Source organism: Lissotriton helveticus, chromosome 5_1, assembly GCF_964261635.1.
Source record: "Lissotriton helveticus chromosome 5_1, aLisHel1.1, whole genome shotgun sequence".
Taxonomy (NCBI): domain Eukaryota; kingdom Metazoa; phylum Chordata; class Amphibia; order Caudata; family Salamandridae; genus Lissotriton; species Lissotriton helveticus.
In genome coordinates, this window is record NC_136065.1 from 1,940,090,701 (window position 1) to 1,940,114,765 (window position 24,065).

Genomic DNA, 24,065 nt, shown 5'->3' on the forward strand with positions numbered 1-24,065 from the left:
TTCATACACCCCTGCGGGTAGCAGAACCTTTAACATTTTAATGATATCTGGGTAAGTATATTCTCCCATACGGAGCATGTCTTTTAATTCTCTATGGAACCCTGCTGGATCTTTGTCATGACAAGGAATTAATTTCTTCATCTCGAGAAGTTCCATCTTTGTAATCGGAGTGTATACAAACACTCGTTGCATTTCGCCACCCGTTCCTTTAACTGGGTGGACTTCTCGTAACGGATTCTGTCTGTCTATGTAAAATGGTTTACTTTCTGGGGGTGAGACATGAACAAAATGCGGGTTCAAGAACGTTCTATATTTGTGACGCTGTTCTAGAATGACACTAATTAAATCGGTACCTAGACCTTTCCATCTGTACTGGAGTAACTCGTTCAGGATATCATGTAACGGACCTGGATCAGAGTGTTGACCCTCATACAGAGTAATGAGGTGCTGAATCATATACATTCCCACCAGTCGCTGCTCGGCTGGGGGCAGTTTCAGAAACATTTGTGCCACTATTTCGTCTGGAAAAGTGGTAGAATCAGTAATCCATCGGACGGCTGATCGGGCTAGTTCTTGTTCATGCATGGTACTTAACTCACTATAACCGATTCGTGATTTCAGAATGTGATCGGTAGCTTGAAATACTTGTTCTAGAGAACCTTGTTCTGGTGCTGAATGATGGAAAATAGACTTGGGTTCTAGGCGTAAATGGCGATCTGGAAATCTAGATTTTCCTACATACGCTATTCTGGCGGGATTCTCGTCTTCTTCGGGATCAGAGATACTTTCTTTCTCGCTTACTTGTGCTGCTTTACGCTGTTCGTGTATCTTTATTATCTCTTTACGGATTTTCTTGTACATACTCTCCATAGCACCGACGGTCTTGTGCTTACCCTCAGCTATATTATCACTCCACCTTGTCAGGATTCTCATTTCGGCTGAATCTTTAGACGGGTAATCTTGTTCTCTTATTAGACAATTGATCAGGAACTTTAATATCATGAGCTGGATCTCGGCCTTCCTTTGAGACATAGTCTCGCTAATACTTTCTGGATCATCCCCTGTACGGATGAAACGATATATTCTGTCTAGATCTTCTTTCATATTCGGTAAAGTGACTAGATACTCGGCCACCTTTCTTACGCGGAATGAATATAAAACCATATTATCCTCGCCTGGGACTGGATCATAGCAACATTCGGCAAGGGATTTTCTTATTTCTGCAACAGACTGATACCTAGGCGTACGCTGTAATGCTTGTGCATGTAATTCGGCTAACGTTAAACGCTTGTGTGGCGGCGGGGTTTGAGGAGGACCTCCTCCTGCGGCCCCTAAACTGGAGTCCTCTACTGAGGCTCTACGTCCTGGCAGAGTGGGAAATGGAAATGTAGGCTGGACTTGTATGGCGGGCTGGACCGGGGGTACCGTAACAGGTACTCCGGTGTCTGGAGGAGCGGGAAGTGCCTGATTTACAGGGACTGGCGGAGCGCGAACAGGATTTGTATATTCTGGGACTGTGTCGTCCAAATAGGACGAAATAAAAATATCAGCTGCGGTCTGTTTGTGACGTAGCTTGGTCGGAACTAATGGTGGCGGGAAATTACTGGATGCCTCCGGGGTCGCTTTCGGCAAGCCCTCAGCAAGAAGAGGATACATACCCTTAATGAGGGCATGCCTCTGTCTGTCTAACTGTTCGGCTTTGACTTGTTCACCTATCTCGATTAATTCTCTTTCTTGGGCTCGTTCTTGGGATTCTCTACTTAACTCTGACTTTCTGACTTCCTTTTCGGTTCTTCTATGCGCTTCTTTACGCCATAACTCGATGGCATCTTTCTGTGACTGTCTGGCTTTCTTTTTCCATAATGCTTCTTCTACTCGCATGATACATTCGGCATCCCATGTACCCGATACGGGCCATCTATACTTTTCTTCTAACTGTTTGGTATACTCTACCCATAAATCTAGATACAATATGGCGCTTATGCCATGTTTCTGATACATAAAATGACCTGGACTGTCCCTCGGCGGGACAGGAACTGCTGCTTCCAGCAGACCCTTTCTAGTTTTTAACTGACGTAACTTGGAAAATATAGGCATGACTGAACTGTAATCTGGACAAAATACAATACACAATAAACACGAAATCACGTCACACTCATACCACAACATTAAAATACATGAAGAACATTATAAATAACAGTTCGGACAGAATATTACCTGGAATACTGAGAGCAGAAATACAAGAATTTTCTCGAGAACGGAACAGACTAGAGTTACTGGATGCACTGCTGTAACAGTACGGAACATACCGGTCCCATAAAGGGACGCATCAAGACCCGTATCCACCTAGGTGAACACTTCGTTTGTGAGTCTGGGTACCACCAACCCACGGACCAGGAGTCAATTTAGATTGGTCCTGTCTAGATACTACCCCAGCAATGGTACTCACCGGGCAGCACGGAACGGAAGGCCTCGGATCGGACTGGACTGCTACGACGACGGACGGACTTCGGGCTTCAGTTACGGGTGGGCCTCCGGATACCTCGGACCTTGGACTCTCGGCTTGGGCTCTGGTCGGGACTCGCCGCGTTCCTCCACCGTCTCGTTTGGATGCTGGACCGCCTCCTCCGTCTCCTCCGTGGGCCTGAGGGATACTTGAAGCAGAAATATCTGCACGTGGCCGGTATGGTTCCGTCACGGCTGCAGAGGGTCAGGGGGTCGGCGTGGCTTCACCGACGCGTGGGGAAAGGGCAGGTCCCTATTCGGGCGCCATTATGTGGTAAATAAATAAATAATACCCTATTTTTGACTAGGCATATATCATAACAGATAGCTCAATAAATAAGAGTCAAGATTCGAGGTAGTAGGAGTTTCTGCAGGTTTATTACAGCATAAGGACAGGATCAGGACAACCTGCATAGGAACAGAATGGCAGGGCTAGAGTGGCCCGGCAGCTGCCGGGGCTGGGTCTGGGATGAGCGCGCTAACTTTTCATAACAAAACACGAGCATATATACATAGCGCAAACACATAGCATTACATTGCAGTAGGCGTAGCAGTGGGTGGAGCAGAAGGCGTGACGCGTAGCAGTCGCGAAAGATAACAGTAAAAGTAGGTGTAACTGGGCGTATACATAGACATGTGGTGCAAACGAAACAGAATATGTCATGAATGGGGCGGAAACATTGGAGGGGGCTACCTAAAGAGCCGGGACCTCTAACCTGATGGTGCGCGCAAACTGGCAATGACGTGTTACGAGGAGAAGCTGGGGGCTATGAACTTCTGTGCTAGGAGCAGAGACTAAAGTCTGGAGGGTCGGAGCGACATGTACCTAAACCCAATCTAGTATCTGATGTTTAGGGAACATGTTGATATAAACTAGAAGTCAAGAGGGGAAAGGCTAACTTGATTCTAAGACTGGACCATGCATTATTCTACATGTAGTGCGTGATGAAGAATATTAAATGACCATTAAATGCAGTATTCTCTAACATGGAGCCCTGAAGGCTAGACAATGACGGAAACTATTGATGCAGTTCAGTAGCTTAGGAATGCAGAGAAGGAGGACTAAACTGATAGCTGGAATCATAACATACTCTTGGCAGACTCAGAGGCAGAGCCAGGCTGCACCGGGCACTGTGAGGCAGGAAGCAAGTGAAAGGTCGAGGATACAGGTGGGGGCTGTATCGCTCCTCAGCGAGGCTTCAGGAGACAGGAGCTGAATCTGATGTCCAGGCCCTTTTGAGGCCTGGAAACGGGGACTTTATAATGAAATAACGTGCACACTGGGAAACGTGGCAACGTAGCTTTACATAGGCCTAATATTCGTAGTATTCACGAGGACTGGAAACTGGCATACTAGAGGTGGACACAACTGTAATTGCGTCATTAATCGGACGTGGGGAATAACATATGCATATTGGTCATGCACACATAACATATGATGGATGAGGCGTAGGGACACAGAACATGGCAAAATTTACTTTTCCACACTGTGAGTCACTGTTTTGGCAGGTTCTTGAAAAGCCTCCTTGCCCTGGGTAGCATTGTCAGCTATAAGTTTCCTTTGTTGGCTGGCATTAAAGTTTTGAGGCGAAAGCAAGAGTCTCCCTTCTCCTCCTCTAGTTGGACACCATAGGTTTCTGCAGCCCTCTTGATAAGGTTGTTTTACATTGAGAGGTCATCTGGTGGCGAAGGCCTTGAAGGGTAGTAGTCAACTCCTCTGGGGATTTAGCTTCGAGATTGTTCCACTACCCTTCATCGATCTCTCTTCCTTCTTCGTCTTCTCATGGAAATCTAGTGTTGCTGGAGCCTCCAAGGCAGACTGGTCATCGTCGGTGTCATTGGAGGTAGACGGTTTTGCCAAAATTTTAAATCCCCTTAAGGAGTCAGTGATCTCCTTCTTTTCGACATCCTGCGGCTTCTGTTCGGCGATGACATTCAGCGAAGCCCACTTTTTTAGAGTCGACAGTTCTGCTATCTCCGAAGACTTGATCCTTCCTTGATCCTTCACCCCCTCACAAGCAGATGAGCTTGTCGAGGTTTCTGGCATTTTGCCAGCATCACTATCCCTTGGCTGGGCTCCATGAGGCTCTTTCGCTCTAGGCCATGGGTACTCACAAACTTTCTCTTGGGGGCCAAATTTACAATGTGGTTTGTGGCTGAGGGCCACATCGGTGGGGGTGGGGTGGGAGGGGGCGGGGCTAAAGCAAAAAAAGTTGTGACCCTGAGGTTGAACACAGGTCCCTGCAGCAGACACCTTCATCCACTGAGCCACCAGACCCGGCATACACACATCTCTTTCTCTCCCTCCCCCTCTCACTGTCTCCCTCTCTCTCTCCCTGTCTCCCTCCGTCTGTCGCCCTCCTCCATCTGTCTCCCTCCCTCTGTCTCTCTCCACTGTCTCCCTCCCTCCTCTGTGGCCCTTCTTCCTCTGTGGCCCTCCTCCCTCCGTGGCCCTCCTCCCTCTGTGGCCCTCCTCCCTCTGTGGCCCTCCTCCCTCTGTGGCCCTCCTCCCTCTGTCGCCCTCTTCCCTCTGTCTGTCTCCCTCTGTCACCCTCCCTCTGTCTCCTCCCTCTCTGTCTCCCTCCCTCCCTTCCTCCCTCTCTGTCGCCTTCTCTGTCTCCCTCCCTCTTTGTCGCCCTCCCTCTCGGTCTCCCACTCTCTCCCTCCCTCTGTCTCCCTCCCTGTCTATCTCCCTGTCTCTCTCCCTGTCCCTCTGTCTCACTCCCTCTGTCTCCCTCCACATCCCCGTCTCCCTCCCTCTCCCTCTGTCTCGCTCCTTTTGTCTCCCTCCCTGTCTCTCTCCTTGTCCCTCTGTCTCCCTCCCTCTGTCTCCCTTCCTGTCTCCAACGATTTCCTTGAGGCTGCCTTGTGGGACTTCTTGTCTGAGGGTTTAGGCCCTGGACCTTTCGGTGGTCTAAATACCTTGTTGGTTTTATGTCGGCATCGCTCACTGATTCCTTTTGCACCTGCTTCTTTTTGGTATCGGCCTAGAAGATTTCGACATCCGATTCGGCTCCATGAGCTCTTTTGGCCTCCTCAACGTTGTCGCTGGACAGTCCTGGGTCTTTCAGTGAGACTTGTGAGTGCTGATCATGGTGTAGTAGTGTTTCGGCCTCTGTCTTCTGTATTTCTACCAAGGTCTAAGGTACAAATATGGCATAGGTTTCGCAGTCCCCGTCCATGTGGTCCTCTGGGAGACCGAGGTTGCAGACTTTGGGGGTTTCTCTGTGCAAATTTGTCATGCCAGTTTAAGCAGAATTTAAAGGGGATATTTCCCATGTCCTCGATCTGGCCTCATTCTCTGACCACGTGGTTGGTACCGGTGGGGTCCCCCGTTGGAAGGGAGAGGGAAAGGCCCCTTTCTTTCTTGTGGTCTTCTTTGCGGTTTATGGCAAATCATTTTTCTTCAAACAATTTGACCTTTATTCATAAACCTTTTGGATATCCACCGTTGCTTCTAGAACCAACAACGGAAAAAACCATCTGAAGATGGCATATTTGCACAGGAATATCAGGGTCGCCATCCTGACGTCACACAGGGGATGGACATGTCACCAAATGGTAGTAGACGATGCCCACATAAGAAAGAAGGAAAAAAAATCCAGACCCAACCATTAGATAGTGGAATAATGCATAACATGTGAATCCAGAAAAGGATTCATGCTGCAAAACCAAGCACTGCAAGAGGACGAGGGAGAGTCCTTGAACCTAGAGTTGCAAACTTTGATGTTTACATGCATACCGAGCCATTCCTCACACCTCAATCAAATGCACTCATATCATTTTAATGGTACAACTGTTGACCAACACCATCCATGCCTACCTCCTCTGGTAGGAAAAGAACAAAAATACAATAACCTATCACCATTTAGACAATTAAGTTGGAATTCACATTCTCTGGAATGTTAAATACTAATCATCTGCACATCTATGGTAATTACAGACATAAATGGTATATTTATAAACAAAACACGAATTAGCTAGGGATCAGAAAAAGTGAAGTGCAAAACGGACTTCGCCTACAGAAGAACATACATAAACAATATTGAAATGAATACCAAACACTATTGTGATTTATAACTATACCATGTATGTCTAATTATCATACGTTTGCAGAGGATTAGTATTTACTGTATCAATGGCCATTTTGACCACACATTTGGGGACCTGGTGTTTTTTTCTTACCTGAATGCACCGTACTAGATTTAATACTGTAACCGAAATTTTATGTAAGAAGACCTAGGAGCGCCTTATTCCTATTTACCACACCGATTTCTGTGTATCATATTACTCTGGAATGTTGCTTCAAATGATATCTGTAACATACAGTAACTATTGCTTGAAAGACAGGTAACACTAACTACAAACTGTGGCTTCAGCTAACTCATTAGCTAGATTTCCTCAACCAAGAAGTTACGAGGCTGGCCCCTCACAAGACCTGTATTATAAAGGAACATAGTAAAACGAGGATTAAGAAAAATGTGCAGGGCCATGCACTATATAGGGGTCAACAAAGACAGCCCCTGCAAGAACAATTGACTCCCAGAATATGGTGAAAACAGCTCTCGGGTGAACTAGAAAAATGAAAACCGTACAATTTAATGCCAGAATGTAGACCATTAAATTGATCGCAATATTGTGCCATAATCTCATCCCAACATGCCCATCTTGAACAGTGTATTTCCATTAAGGACTTGTCTCTATTGTGTGTTTCGTATAGATATTTTGACATTGGCATTTACTTGACTCTTTAACGGAGGACTGTGCATGTATAACCCAGAATGGCATGTGCCTGTGGTACACGAATTGGTGCCACTTGACTAATAAAAGGTGTTCCTGCACTCGGGTTCGCCGTTCAAAGCAAGTTGTCTCTACATGAACACACACCCAGTCTTCTGAAGTGGACTAGCCCAGCGTTACTACTCCTGGAGACCTCTCCCATATGTCTCTTGCAGTGGAACTTTGGTCCCCAGCTGGAAGCAGGCACTAAACCAGGCTATGTGATATTTATACATTTGAATTACTTTTTTTACTACTTGATTAAAAAGAGACAGATACTGTAAAGTGTTCCTCTTATAATCGAATGATTACTTGAAATTCCATTTCACTGTATTCACATTTATACAACACTTTTGTTGCCCTGGCAAGGCCCAAAGCTCTTTCTGGATTGACTTAATGTATAGCTTGTGTAGTGTTGTATACCTCTGGCAAGGTCATGAAAGATTCTGATTTGCATTGGGTTCCTAAGAGTCCTTTGAAGTATATTTCTAAAGGGTGGTATTTGTAGCTTGTCCTATATGGGACATGATGGGTTATGTGTAAGGTTTAACAATGTAGAAAAAGCACAATGTATTAACTGCTAATTCGCATAAGCATGGAGTGCTGCGGCGAAGGTCGCTACTTTATCCGTTGGACAGAATAATATGTTATTGAAACTCTGTAGCGCACACGTTCACCAACAGGTCTCTTGGCACTTTTTTTCCCTTTGGGGTCACCAGTTAAGAAAAATCCATGTCTAACTATAAGCTTGAGTAAAAAGCAAGGTCTTCAGCTCTTTTCTGAAGCGCAAATAGACGGTTTCTAGACTCAATGAGGTGGGCAGAGCGTTCCAAAATCTGGGTCCCTGTATTGAGAAACGCGACCCTCCTATCCGTTTGCATCCGAAACTAGGAACCACCAATAGATTCATGTGCATGGATCTTAATATGTAGAAACCTTTGTTGATGTGCATTATCGGAGGACCTTTAGAATAAGTAGGAACCACCCAGTAGAATGAAGACAAAAAAATGGTTGCAATGTTAGAATACCAATGAAGTACTGTATGAAGCCACGCAGGAGCAATAGAGGATTAATCCCGACACAGGCCTTGCTAATCCACCAGATGTATGTCTACCTAGGAGCAAAAAAGGACCATACCTGGCACTGTTAATCTACCAGAGAGTATTATATGGTCCACTCTGTAAACAAATATAGGGATAGTTACAGCCATCACATGCTTCAGACGACACTGATACTAGGTAACCAAGAAATAAAGTAGAAATAGCATTTTCTTTTTAATTTAAAAGCTCAAAAATACCAAGTAATGTTTTAAACACACAGTGACACGATGGCAGATAGAATCTAATTTACAGTATTTACAGTTTTTCTTTTTTTTTTTTAAATTGCAGATTAGAAATTACATTGTCTTAATGAAATGGGCTTATGGAGCCAAACTGTGGCCACTCCACCCATCATCGCTTCATCTAAGGGAAGAATAACAAAATATAACCAATTAAATAAAAATAATATAATATTTAAGTTCATTATTCAGCATAAAGCGCGTAAGGCAACTCTAATAAAGGTTGGAGGCAAGGGCAGCTGCTCCTCCCTTCCCACTATTTAAATACAAAAGAAGGAATGTGCTGGGAAATGTTCTTGCTTGGAAATAATATAGTTGATCAAATGCTTCAGTGGTAGCTGGGCTTCGTCTGTGATGGATCCAAAGCCCGGTCATAGTGCAAAATCCAACTTTGTTTTCCTTAGAATATCAATTGAATATGCATCCACGCCACTGCCCTGTGTGGAGATCATTGCACAGGACAGCTTTCTTAGGATTTACAATTGTGAGGCATTATTACTTCCAAATAGTAGTTACAGCTCCAAAACGTAGCCAAAGGTGCTTTCTTTGAGGAAAAAAGGAAGAATGGCATTCTCAGGTGAAACAGCCGCTGTCGTCTTTTGCGGGAAGGGTTTGATAGATGTGAAAGAGAATCGCAGCCTGCCAAGACTAGAGAATACCATCACTTACAGGGATTCTCAGCCTATGCATATAACCCTCATATGTAGAAAAGGTAACTGCAACATTCTGACTGAGGATAACATACCCAACACTGCAACTCTGAACTTGTGGTGCAACTTAGCACAGAAATGAATCTCATGTGCAGCGGAGAACTGGACCACCTGACCCAAACAGACATGTTGCTAGTAGAGGTAGAATTCTGGATGAATCCTCCGGTGACATCTTGCTCTTTCGTAAGATGTAGTTTTATCTACCCTCTGCTGCAGTCCTGTACAGCCCTCTGATCCAGTCATGCTTAATTTTCTGCTAGAGAACTCAGTCTTCCGGTAGAGTCTTGCTCACCTCTATGACGTAGGCTTGCTCCTTCATAAAGTCTTACTGATCAGATGTGTTTTGTAATGCTTTGTTAGATGATCACTCCTCATAAAGCGCTTCTGACATTGGGAGCATTCAAATCGCTTATCACCTATGAAGGAAAATAACTGTTAAAAGTTTGTGCCACTTGTTCTTAACATACCAGCTCTTTCTCCCAGACAATAAGAGAAATGGGACAATAAAACGGTTTAAGCTTCACTATAGTAGTTTCTGTTGTCAAACTTGTTAAAACATCCAGAGTTAGTAAAGCCTTTCCTCATGAGAGGCGAAGCATATAGTCTAACACCATTACACATGCTACATGGTGATAGAGACGGCCATTTACCTCAAATACAGGAGCACCTCCAATTTGCAGACCCCAGATGCTCTACCATACAACATTATATTCAATTCTGTTAACCATCTCCTCAGTTCTGCTCAGAGAACAGTGTCTAAAAGCCATTGGGTATAGTGTTTCACTCTTACTGCAAACCCATTGACAAATCTTGTGGGTTAAATTCTCATGTAACTGACTTGGCGATAGGAGGACAGCAGAAGCCAAGCATGGACTGGACCTATACTACAAAGTGAAACTGAGTCGATATCTTCACAACAAACCTGTGTGTGTACGGGCGTGCCGCTGTAGCTCATCGCTGCGCGTGAACCTCTTCCCACACACCACCCAGTTACAGACAAAGGGACGCTCCCCAGTATGTAGGCGTACATGTGCCCGCAGCAGCGAAGTCTTCCGGAACGTCTTGCCGCAATCTGAGATATGACAAACGTGTCTCTTCTTTCCTTGGTCCTGCGGTCTGAGACAACAAAGCATACAGGTTATGTTAATCTCCAACTGTAACTATACACTAGAAAACATTTGCTGGCCCAGTAGTATATTATAGACAAAAATAACTATTGCTACAGGTATCTAACTTTCAATTAACTCTAGATCCGCTCCATGTCTTGATCACATATATTTAATGATGGCTACTACTTCCGGACAAAAAGCTATGAATCTCACAAGCTGAAAAAGAGAACGGAGCAAATAGACTCCTGAACAGAATCATTATCCGAGAAAGCACGCTGCTTAAACATAATAGCAGAGGTATTCTTCCTGCCACTACAGTTACAAACACGATTATAAAAATGCAAACAAACTTGAAAATAAATCCATGATTTACTTCCACAATTTTTATGTTTGAAAATCTCATAATGGGATTATCTATTAAAGGTATCTTCTTCAAGTTCACAGACACTGAACATTGTTGCCCACGTGCTTGAACCAAAGCACTTTTACAAAAAGGAGAAAGAAAATCTACAGTTAAAGGCCACATTTTGTATCCCTTATATATATTTTATATGTCGTTTATTAAAGCTGCATTAAAAAATAGCAAATTAAAACTCTTTAAAAAACAAAGCAGATTTTCTTGTTAAATTACTTTTCGTTTTCACTTTAAAGGAAAGGCCTTAACTAGCACCCTAACCTGAACCAAGGTTTTCCACAAATCTGTTTTTCAGCATAATAACAGTTAGACACGTCTTAGTACAGAAAATAGAGAGGCAATGGAAAACACCTACCTAAGAACATATTTAACAATGCACATTGGGCACTGAATAGATCACGTGGTTCACATACTACCAAGACATGTTCCTTTAGGGCTAGTACTTGCAAAAAAAATATCGGCGAAATAGCTACAGTAATCCTAATTCCAAGACTCCTTGCCGTCCTATATGGGTCGTGTACGGCGCCACCAGTCTCTGTCCCGTTTTCGGAGATGGAGTCTGACTGGCTAAATCTCTGAAAACAGGATGGTGGCTGGTGGATAGTACTAAAGAGAAGTGACTTGTGTATGTAAACCACAGGATCATGGTAGGACTTCTTTTTTGGCTCACGTTGCACCTGTTTATAACAGATGACGGACATTTGGCCCCTGAATGAACTAAATATTTTGTCATCAGGACTCACAAGTGAATGACTAAAATACCTTCCATTTTATGCCAAGAGGAATCTTGTGTGTCCCAGTGGTTCTGATCTCTTGCCCTGATGAAGGTGGAAACCGTTGGCTGCGCTCTTTTGGAAATACACAATAAAGTAAAACAATTACATCAACAACCAAGACCCACAAGCATCTATTCAATGTCCAAGGTCCATTGTTAAATGCGTTCTTAGACAAGTGTTTTCCATTGCCTCTCTATTTTCTGTACTAAAACGTGTCTAATATATGGTCAATGTGCTGACCATTGAGGTGGGCAACATATTTTCTGTCTATTTTTGTGACTACATTAGGCGGTGCAGCTTTGAATTCCCTGGCTGCTTTCCTTTCTTGTACAGTGATAGTTAGCCATTCAGTTCAATTTGTCAACCTATTGATTAAAGGCGGATCTAAACACATATCCATTTATGCATTCGAAGTCACGATTTAATACCAGGAGGGTCTACGTGACTTTAAACATCAAGTAATATGGGCCATTATCTAACTAGAGGTTACAGCGAAAACAGATAAATAATACGCTAGGAAATTTAATAGATACCGCTGAAGTGGATTAGTATTTTTATGAGAGCAAAATGTAACCTCCCCGTTAGCCAGCGATCATGGCGGTCGTGTAGAGCGTGAGCTCCGACCAGACGATAATCATCCGGCCTGCATATCCTGGCCCTGAGCGACTTCGAGGGCACCCTGCTCGGCAGTTCATCGTCCTGCTCTGGGGGGGTCCGTCCGCCGGCGACTGGGTCTCCGTGGACGCTTGGCAGAGTGAGCGGCTGTCCGGCGGGGCCTGCCGGGTCCGGCTGGGCCCGAGGCCGTGGCCTCGATTTTTTTGGTGATCCCCGGGCTGGGCGAGCTTGGTCGGCGGCGGCCGAGGACTGCAGGGGCGGCTGTGGACGAAGCGCGGCTCGCTCACTGCGCTGTGGAGCTGCGCACCTACATCCTGGGGCCAACCGGCCTGTGACCGCCCTGGGATCACGACAGGGGAGCAGCGGCGACCGGCGGACTTGAGGAGAGACCGGCTCCCGAGGCGGCCGACGGGCACGGTTGCCATCTTGAGGTCTCCGCTCTGTGGGGCCTGCGGACAGAGACAGCTTTGGGGCTCTGCTGGTCGGCGGTGGGCGTCCCACGACGGCGGAGGGGTCCAGGGCCCACCTCCATGTGTCCCGCATTGCCGGAGGTGCCCCGGAGTGCCTGACTGCACCATTTATATTGTGGTGAGTGGAGGCTGCCTACAAGGAGTCGAGGGGTGCTCGAGGCCTCTCGTGCATGCCGTGGCTGGTAGGTCCTGCTGGGTAGAGCCCCCCCCCGGAGACTGGGGAACTCGGGGACTAGTTCGGGCTCCGGTGGGAATTGATTGCTGGTCCCTGGAATGGTGTTGATGCGGGGGGCCCAGTGGATTGACTGTGGGTGCGATGCTTGCGAGTAGACCTGCCTGTGCTCGCCCGGCTGGACGGCGCTTTCTGCTCCCTGGGTGTGAGGCTCGGAGGTCTGCTCGGGCCCCAGTGGTGGCTGGTGGTGCCCGGTGAGCGGGGCAAGGAGAGTACCTACAGATTCACCCCCTTCTGCCTCCGCTACCTGTAGAACTGCACTGAGCTGGTCCGTGGGCGGTGGTGGTGGATCAGTCGGCCCGTCCGGGCCGCTTCGAAATTTGCAACTCTTTACCAGCAAATGCGCCTGGCGCGGAGGGGCCCGCTCTTGGCTTCACCTGCAGTGGCCACCATGGCGCGGGGCCACGCGGGTAGTGGTCCCTCTAAACAGGGGACGCTGGACAAATTTACTGAAGCCGGTTCAGCAGCGGGCGCTGCCGGCTCACAGGCTCCGGCCCCGGACAATGCGGCGCTACTGGCCGCGATAACACAGTCCAGAGACATGTTGGATGCTAAGATCGGGGCAATTGGGGCGGATGTTATGCTACTCCGCCAAGACCTGCGGAACGCAGTTGAAAGGATAACCGGTGCGGAGACCCGTTTCTCCGAAGTAGAAGACGATGTGTCCGTCCTGAAGAAAAAGATGGCGGCGAGGGAGAAGGTGCAGAAGGGCCTGGCCATGCGGGTGGAGGATGCAGAAGGCCGGGTGCGGAGAAACAATCTCCGTTTTGTAGGATTTCCGGAGGGATGTGAAGGGGACAGTGTGGAACGCTTCTTGGTCCAATGGCTGGAGAGTTGGCTCCCTCTGGATACTCTCTCCCGCTGCTTCGTGGTGGAACGAGCCCATCGGGCCCTCATGCAGAAACCTCCGGTTGGCTTGCATCCAAGGCCGATATTCGCCATGCCACTATCCTTATTTTCCCGCACTACACGAAAATGGTTCAACAACAGCGACAATCGTTCCTTGCAGCTAAGGCCCGTCTCCGCGGCCTCAAACTCCAATATGCCCTGCTTTACCCTGCGAGGCTACGAGTCATCTACAAGTCCCGCACGCTGTTCTTTGACTCCCCGGAGGAGGTGTTTCAATGGACGGACGAGACGGTGAAGGTCAGGGTCAATGCGCCCTTGGGAGGTGACTCTGACTCTTCCTCGAGTGGACTGGTCCGGGAGGAACTGCGAAGTCAACGCAGGCAGCGTAGGAGATCGGGGTCTGGCGGAGCATCTCGTGCGGGATCTACATCTCCGCTGCCTGACCCTGGGCAGGAGCAGCCGAATGGGGTGAAATGAAGATGATGACTCTTGCACGGAATCCTATGTTACTTTAGAAATGCTCAGGTGCCTTGTATTGGGCTGGACACCTGCCCGGTCACAGCGGGTGGGTGGGAGTAGCGACTCCCTAGTTATGAGGTGTGTTCAGGGGATCCATTGAAGGGGGTGGCTCTCGGTTCCCCGTTGGGGACCAGGCCGCGAACCGACCGCGACACGTTCTTCCATGTTGGGAGGTGCGGGATGGGGGGTGGTGGGATGGGAGTTGGAGGTTGAGTTGGGAAGGGGGGGCTTTGGTTGGGCTTAACCTGCTGCTGTCTGTATATTGGGATGTATGCATGCTAACCATTGTGGCTCATACAGTGCCATCGTCAAATGTCGCCTGCTCAGAGTGGGGGGCGGGTAGCTCCAGGCACACTACGTATCTTGAGTTGGAATATGCGGGGGGTTCTAGACAAGGTGAAGCAGGGGCGGTGCTCCAATATGCCAAGAGAGCCGGGCGGATGTCTTGATGCTCCAGGAGACCCACCTACTGGGAACAAAAGCACTTTGCCTCCAACGTTTTGGGTACACACAGGTTTATCATGCAGGCTTTACGGGGGGTTCCCGGGGGATTGCAGCTCTCAAACATCGCAGAGTCTCCTTTACACACGAACAGAGTTGGTCCGACCCACAGGGCAGGTACATCTTCGTCCAAGGGAAGGTTGGGGGAGATAGGGTGACCTTTGGTAGTGTATACGCCCCGCCGTCGCTGCAGTGGCACCTGGTGGAGAAGGTTATGTCCCTCTGGAGTAGTATGCCCGACACCCTGGCCATAGGTTGGGGGGTGACTGGAATGACGTGATGGACCTGCGCCTAGATCGGTGGCGGAGGGGGACGACTGACGAAGATGTAGACGTGGAGGGACCCTCCACCAAGCTCCGGGCCCTCGCCACGGGATTGGACTGGACTGATATCTGGAGGTTTGGGCACGGCACGAGACGAGAGTACACTTATTTGTCCTCAGTACATGGATCGTTTTCCAGACTGGATTACTTGTTTGTCCCTAGGGGTCTGGCACAGAGGATTGTGGCTTCTGATATCCTACCGAGGGCTCGGTCGGATCACTCGCCGGTGGCCCGTACATTTAGAGTTGGCCTGGTCGGGCTCCCGTTTCGTTGGCGCATGTCTGGATGGCAGTTGTTACAGGCCCCCTACAGAGAACATATGTCTCGGGAAATTGACAGTTACCTGACTACCAATCACAACTCGGTGGACTCCCAGACGACCCTTTGGGAGGCCCTTAAACCTACCCTATGCGGTGTGGACATTTCCTGGTGCATGGCGGCTCGGGCGGAGAGGCGGCGGGATCTGGTGCGGCGAGAAGCGGAGCTGGAAACGTTAGAACGCAGGAGTAGGGAAGAGAGTGGTAGATTGATAGGGCGGCGATTTGTCCTGGCCCAGCAGCAGTACACAGCGGTTTTACTTGAGGAGGCGAGGCAGGCCTGGCTTGCCACTCGTAGTCGGGTGTACCAATGGGGGGACAAGTCCTGTAAGATGCAACACCGCCTGTGTCAGGGCACTCTTCATGCCCAGCCGCTGCCCCAGTTGTTGGACTCCGCGGGTTCACCGATCTCAGAACCATCTGCTATCGCGGAGAGGTTTGCAGCATATTATGAGGGACTGTACGCGCCTCTGGAGTGCCTACCGGCCGAGACTGTTCAGCGGTTCATCGACGATCTACCCCCGCGGTCGGTCTCTGATGAGGTTCGAGACCTGTCAGACAGGCCCTTCACGGATGAGGAGTTGGGCTCTGCCCTGGGCGAGCTCAACCCGGGTAAGGCGCCGGGCCCCAACGGGTTCCCCTGCGAATTTTTTGAACAATTTCATGTGCAGCTGGGCCCCCGCCTGCGCCCGGAGATCGAGGAGGCGCGGGAAAGTGGGGTGCTCCCACCGGATTGGAGGCACGCCGAGGTGGTGGTTTTTCTGAAGCCGGGACGACCTCCGGAGAGCCACGCGTCCTACAGCCCGATATCGCTGATCAATACGGAGGCCAAGGTCATGGCCAAAGCCCTAGCCATCAGGCTTAAGCCCTATATTACGGACCTGGTCCACCCCGACCAGGCGGGCTTCATGCCCCGGAGGGCCACCCGACACAATATCAGGAGTGCCCAGGTGGCGGTCTCGGCCTGGAGGAATCTGGATGAGCGGGCTGCCTTGTTCCTGGCGGACATGGACTGTGTTTTTGATTTCCTAAGTTGGACCTACCTGTTTGCCCTGCTACGCCGCCTTAACATAGGCCCTCGCTTTCTGTGCAGCTGTTGTACACCGGCCTCAAGGCCTCCGTGCGTGTTGGGGGGGGCTGTGTCTCGGCCCTTTCCGGTTCAGAGGGGTACGCGACAGGGGTGTCCCCTCTCCCCATACCTATTCGCGCTGGCCATGGAGCCTTTAGCCGCTTGGGTGCGCATAGACGCCCAGCTTAAGGGCTTTTGCTGGTCCCCGGGCCTTACGGACAAAATAGCACTATACGCTGACGCCGTATTGTTCTTCCTTACGCATCTTGATCGGTCGGGCCACGGCTACTGCGCATCCTGCAGATCTTCGGGGAGTCCTCTGGCCTCTATGTGAACCCAGGTAAATCCACCTTGTGGGTGCTGGGCGACGGGCGATCGGTAGGTGACTGGGCAGCTGGCTTACAGTTGGCTTCCGGGGGAATGAAGTACCTGGGAGTCTTTCTGTCCGAAGACGCAGGCGTCTCCCGCGCTCGTAACCTCGCCCCGATTTGGGATCGCACGCGGGAGGATCTGAAGGTGTGGGGTCGCATGCCACTGTCCATTTTTGGGAGGTCGGCCATATTCAAAATGGTGGCGCTCCCACGACTTGTGTATCAACTACAGAATCATCCCTAACCTATTCCGCCTCGCTGGTTTCAACAAGTTAATTCGGCACTGGGGCGGGTTCCTGTGGGAGGGTGGGACCGTCAGGGTTGCGCTACGTACATGCTTTCGGTCCACATACGTGGGGGCCTCGCTACATCTGCTATACTCTCGTACTACCAAGCCGTGCATCTTTTGGTTCACAATGGCTGGTGATACGGGGGACAGGGGGGATCCAGCATATGCTGTTGAGCGCCACCTGATGGGCTCGTCGTCCATCCATGCCCTACTGTACTCGGCACCGCTTCGGCGGAGTCTTCCATCCACCACGCAAGTGGTCTTCTCCATCTGGCGGCAGGCGCTGCGCAGGATGGGATGGTGGAATGTTCTCACTCGGGAGACCCCTCTTTGGCACAATGGTCGCTTGCCCCAATTGGTGACCCTCAAGGGTTTCGACGGGTGGGATGAAATAGGTGTCTCCTCTCTGGGAGACGTGATGTCGGGCGATACCCTGAAGTCGTTCCAAGATCTGCAGAATGACTTTGGGATGCCCCGTTCTCAATTCTTTCGCTTTCTCCAACTTCGACATGCACGGACACCTTACCTGACGGGAATAGACACCCTTCCAGACTTTAGCCCACTCGAAGCTCAGCTGTTTATGGGGGAATTGCCAGACAAAAAACTGTCCCGTATATACCAGTCCCTGGTGCGACATTGTTCCCCTGACCTACAGAAGTTGCGGGAGGCGTGGGTGGGGGATGTTGGGGAATTAGAGGAGGAAGACTGGAGGGAGGCCCTGGCGAGTCCTAGGGGGGCGGCGATTTCCACACGACTGAGACTTATACAGTTTAAATACGCACATACTTCACCAGGGGGCGCCTGTGGAAGGCGGGTATGATAGGGTCTCCTGATTGCCTGCGATGTGGCTCAGAGGTAGGCACACTTCTGCACACAACATGGGATTGCCCGGCGCAACTTAGGTTCTGGACCGGGGTCTTTCGATGTCTATCAGAGGTACTGGCGTGGGAACTGCCTAGAGAACCGAAACTGGCCTTATTACATGTCATGGAGGGGGTTGGAGGCAATCGATACAAACGCCACCTGTTGTTGCTTGGGTTGACCTTGGCTAAACGTGACATAGCTAGAGCTTGGAAGGCGCCCCTGGCCGCCTGGAAGAACGGCTTGGACTTCTGTATGGGGCTGGAGCAGCCTATTTTCCCGGCCAGGGGATGCCCCGTAAGCACTTTCGGATTTGGAAAAGGTGGGCGGACTACAGGGGGCTGGACCTGGATCCCCCCGCCCCCCCCCCCCCGAAAGTGACTCCACTCTGACATTTTAACTACACGGAGTGCTGGAGCACGTTAGTAGTGCTCTGATGCCTCTGGCTTGTACTCATTGTTTATCTTATTGTTCCAAGTGACCTGGTATATGGTAGCAGCGCAACCTGGGGGGGGGGGGGGGTGTTCGTATTTTATGAAAATGTCTGACACTGCTGTGCTCGTTCCATTGCTGTGTGCAACAGACCCCGGTGATCGGGGCTTTGCATTTATATGTGTGCAGACTAATAAAATGTTTTTCAAGAAAAAAATGTAACCTCCCCGTTTTTTTAATAAAAAAAACGGAAACATGTATATATATTTTTATTATAGCCACGAAGACGCTCTCCAGTATCACATTAGATCACCTAAATCAAGTGAACTTGAGGTGAGATGTTGAAATATAAACTATGGGGTTCACCGGATGGGTGGTAAACCATAGATAGGTGAGGTGCATAAGTTAGTTACACAGAGTATACATCAGTAACTTAGAGGGGACAGCTTAAATACAATGAGTAAGGGATGGCTGCCCCACACACTAAATATTAGTAATAACCATTTCTCCATAACTAGGGGGAATCTGATTAATACTGTAACACTGATTGATAAGTGGCCTACTCCTTTTTTGGATCAGAAAAAAAGATCTATAGGTAATGTAGTAATAAGTCCAGTAATAAATTAAGTCTGGATTTATTGAATAATATGTAACATATCAATATGTAAATTTTGCTAACACAATTTTCTACTTTAGAATATAAGGCACACTTGGTGCATCACCTAAAGAGTTGAGTTGGAGCAACAAGCAACTGGGTGCTTTTGCACCTGTGAGTTGCTCAATCATTGAAAGAATGAATGGGTGAATGGTCCCATTGGAGCATGAATGAATGTAGTGAGCTTGAATGGCATTTAGTATATAAACCTCAGTAGGGATGATTGCAGCACTTATGCTTAGAAGATATGTGGGGCACTAATGATATAATTTACAATGGTTTTTATAGATATATTTAATATTGTTAATTGCCCTTTTTGTTAAATGCAATATCGTTAGGATCTGTTTAAGGTAACAATGGACAATATGTTTTTTTAAATAGGATTTTAGATGGGACTATTTTTAATTGTATAGATGTAGGGTGAAATCCTTTCTACATATGTCAACATGTCCGTCCATCTTTTCAATCTAGGTATACAAAGATTTAAAACACTTGCGGGACACATTAAATATGGAAAGGCATGAATGAAAGCCTTTGTCTTGAAGAAGGTGGCCTGATTTACCTACGCTACCGAAACGCGTCGACGCATGTTACTCTGTCAAATTGGGAAAAGACAGCAACAACACCAACACAGGAAATTGACTCCCCTGGGGGGTGCTGCCTATGTGATCTAAATTGCCATTAACCATGACAAATGTTATTGTCTCACTATATTCGTTTCCAGGGAAATGACTTGCTTAAGGATTTCTTGCACTATTGACTTCTAGATGTATTATTGTGGGTTTTAATGTAGTTTGTACGGATTTAAAAAAAATATTATTTTGCATATGTTTTTATTGTAACTGCTATATTGTGTATTAAATATCTCGAATAAGTGCTTCCGCATCCCGAGTGGAATTGTAATCAAATATTCAGTGAGTGATTGTGATTGCATGTAGGGAATAAGTGTGTTGATTTCATGTTGAATATCTCAAAGGGATTATCTTTTTTTAACCTACTAAAAAACTGTAAAAACAAACCACAGGCTGGGGATCAATGTCTTGCAGCTTGGTGAAGGGACATAATTCAGGGAAATTAAGACCACCTGGAACACCAGCACCCGCCTGCCGAGACAAGAGGACCCTGTGAGGAGGAGGAGAGCATCTGGAGGGAGCATGGTCCAGTTAGAGATCCTGGTGAGTGGAGCTCTACACCAGGTGTGAGAAAGTGGAAGTTCCACTGCTCGGGCAGTTGCCTTGAGTAGATAAAATGTTGTGACGCTGTATGCTAGGGGGAATGGATTGGTGGGTACCGTGAAGAAAGCTGCTGTTGCGCCGATTGGGCACCATAAAGAAAGCTGCCATATATTGTTTCATCAATCAGAACGTTCCCCATGAGTAGACTAAAGTTGGCGACCCCGTATGCTGGAAGAGGCCACCACGAAGAGCAAGGGCAGTTGCCCTGGCGCACCATATGCCAAAAGGAAGGGCAGTCACCATGCACAGTGTGTGGGTCCTGGCCTCTAAGTTCGGAACCCCGACTGACAGCGTGTGGGTTCGGCCGTGTACGGGAGCGAATAAGACAGTTTGCCGTGCAAAGAACCTAGGGAGAAGTTGCTCGGCCTCATAGTGCTACAGGGTTGGAAAACTTTGACTTCTAAAAAGTTGTAGTGGGGCTAAAGACTCAGACTTGAAGCGGGGCCCAACTTGAATGTTGCCCATCTTAAAAGGGGAATAACCACTTATAGTGCAAGGAGAAGCTGGACTCAAGCCTCTGCCAAGGAAGCCCTAGTGTGCCCACTTTTTTCATAAAAGCAAGTATCTGGAAGAACAATAATTTATTGGAATTGCTGAATGTATTTTGAGTCTTGAGCCTTGTTTGCCTTGCACCTACCTCCCCCAAAGAAGCCTTGGACTGCTTGACCCATGCCACCACTGACAGTCAAGTGTTGAAGGGGTCCCGGGGGGAGGTAGGCGCAAGGCGAACAAGGCTCAAGACTCAAAATACATCCAGGAACTCCAACAAATGTCCATCCAGATACCTGCTTTTATGAAAAAAGTAATATTTATATACAAAGTAATATACAGCGTATACAAGCAAAGTACATAGCGCTCCTAAGGTGAGCACCAAAGGGGAAGCCTTGTACTGCTTGGTCCATGCTACCTCTGAGAGTCAAGTTCTGAAGGGGTCCTTGGTCCAGTTGCTCGCGGCCCATAATAGTTTTGGCCCAGGACATCAGGAATTTAAAGGCATCAAACACTGTGTTTGGGCCTAGTTGCATTGCTTGCCTAGTGGCCCTCTGAAAGATGTTCTGACAGTACGTTTGATGTCTTGCCATGGAAATTGACAGTCCTAGGATAACTTATCCCAAAAATGGGGAAGAAGGCCTCTTCATAAACGGTAGCCTAGATGTTGAAATCTTAACAGGAATTGTATGCACTGAGCATAACAGCCAAGCAGCTGGTATGTTAGAATCACCATCTTTTAAACTTCAGTGATTTTTCAAAAGGAGCAGTAGAAACAAGCAGTCTAAGGGTTCTGCTATTTAGGAGATGGTAAGGTACAAGCAGAGCCACTGGACACAAGTACTGGCAAAGCCAACAGGTCTCACCGTGAAATGGCTTAACCTAGTGCTTAATTTGGAAAAGAAAGGGTGTTGGTTCTGAAAGCTCTCCTCAGAAGTCTGTGGCCTGTTCAATTAAATGTCAGTACCCTTGAATACCAAGGCTAGTAGTCTTAAATCCAGACACTCACTCTCTTTTATCTCGCTTTTGCAGATTTCTGCTTTCTCTTTGTGACGGTTTTGTAGTCCTTCTTTTACTGAGTCTTTCCTATGTTTCTGTTTTCCCACTGTTGCCCTTGGTAATTATCTGATGCAGAATAAAAAGTGCTGGTCCTCAAAAATAAGCTCCTAGGCCCCACAGACTCAAATTAAGCACCAACCTTACCTGACCTTCTGGCTTTACCAATAGTTTTTGCTACTGCTGTTTACCCTCAGCAAAATGAAACAAGCATTTACAATGCAATGGTTTCGCCTTTGGAAAAGTTAGAGCTATTGGCATTGTAAATGACAAATTTTGTATTTATGTGTTGGTTTTGAAAACAGATAAATAAATGGCATTGTCATTTACATTGCCATTAGCTTAATCTCTGCAGTCACTCTGCACTCCTTAGCATTCTGCAGTCACTCTGCACTCCCCAGCATTCTGCACTCCCTAGCAATCTGCAGTCACTCTGCACTCCCTAGCAGTCACTCTGCAGTCACTCTGCAGTCCCTAGCACTCTGCAGTCACTCTGCACTCCCTAGCACTCTGCAGTCACTCTGCACTCCCTAGCACTCTGCACTCCCTAGCACTCTGCAGTCACTCTGCACTCCCTAGCACTCTGCACTCCCTAGCACTCTGCAGTCACTCTGCACTCCCTAGCAGTCACTCTGCAGTCACTCTGCAGTCCCTAGCACTCTGCAGTCACTCTGCACTCCCTAGCACTCTGCACTCCCTAGCACTCTGCAGTCACTCTGCACTCCCTAGCACTCTGCACTCCCTAGCACTCTGCAGTCACTCTGCACTCCTAGCACTCTGCACGCCCTAGCACTCTGCAGTCACTTTGCACTCCCTAGCACTCTGCAGTCACTCTGCACTCCCTAGCACTCTGCAGTCACTCTGCACTCCCTAGCACTCTGCACTCCCTAGTCACTGTGCACTCCCTAGCACTCTGCACTCCCTAGCACTCTGCACTCCCTAGCACTCCCTAGTCACTCTGCACTCCCTAGCACTCTGCACTCCCTAGCACTCCCTAGTCACTCTGCACTCCCTAGCACTCTGCAGTCCCTAGCACTCTGCAGTCACTCTGCACTCCCTAGCACTCTGGACTCCCTAGCACTCTGCAGTCACTCTGCACTCCCTAGCACTCTGCACTCCCTAGCACTCTGCAGTCACTTTGCACTCCCTAGCACTCTGCAGTCACTCTGCACTCCCTAGCACTCTGCAGTCACTCTGCACTCCCTAGCACTCTGCAGTCACTCTGCACTCCCTAGCACTCTGCACTCCCTAGTCACTGTGCACTCCCTAGCACTCTGCACTCCCTAGCACTCCCTAGTCACTCTGCACTCCCTAGCACTCTGCACTCCCTAGCACTCCCTAGTCACTCTGCACTCCCTAGCACTCTGCGCTCCCTAGCACTCCCTAGTCACTCTGCACTCCCTAGCACTCTGCACTCCCTAGCACTCCCTAGTCACTCTGCACTCCCTAGCACTCTGCACTCCCTAGTACTCCCTAGTCACTCTGCACTCCCTACTCTGCACACCCTACTCTGCACACCCTACTCTGCACACCCTACTCTGCACACCCTACTCTGCACACCCTACTCTGCACACCCTACTCTGCACACCCTACTCTGCACACCCTACTCTGCACACCCTACTCTGCACACCCTACTCTGCACACCCTACTCTGCACACCCTACTCTGCACACCCTACTCTGCACACCCTACTCTGCACACCCTACTCTGCACACCCTACTCTGCACACTCTACTCTGCACACTCTACTCTGCACACTCTACTCTGCACACTCACTCTGCACTCACTAGTCTGTACACTCACTACTGTGCACTCACTACTGTGCACTCACTACTGTGCACACTCACTACTCTGCACTCTACACACTCACTCTGCACTCTGCACAAAGATCCGTTACAATTAAAATAAGAAAGGCCCTGGGGGAAGACTTGTCTGCGACTCTGCTCCCCCCGGGGTCCAGCATTCTAAAACATTCGAGAGTTTTGAACTCAGGAGTCCCGTGAACTGGCAGCTTTTGTGGATACGTAGGCCTTTGTTCCCAGTAGTCTCTTCGAGCACCCCAGTGGATTGTTACAATGTGGACGCTCGACTCTTAAGATTTCTGAGGTGGCCCTGTGTCCACAAACGTAGGCATACTCCTGGCGCCTGACA

General features: G+C 48.5%; 1 protein-coding gene across 1 annotated transcript in view; it reads right to left on the reverse strand.

Annotated features, from left to right (window-relative positions):
• Window positions 1–8,534: 8,534 nt before the first annotated feature.
• SP2 (Sp2 transcription factor) overlaps window positions 8,535–24,065 on the reverse strand; it is a 188,581-nt gene continuing 173,050 nt past the window's right edge. Inside the window, exons 6-7 of the mRNA XM_078645580.1 lie at window positions 10,256–10,449; window positions 8,535–9,749 (exon numbers count right to left, since the gene is read on the reverse strand). Coding sequence (XP_078501706.1) covers window positions 9,649–9,749; window positions 10,256–10,449 — 295 coding nt within the window. The 3' untranslated portion in view covers window positions 8,535–9,648. The remainder of the gene's footprint in view (window positions 9,750–10,255; window positions 10,450–24,065) is intronic.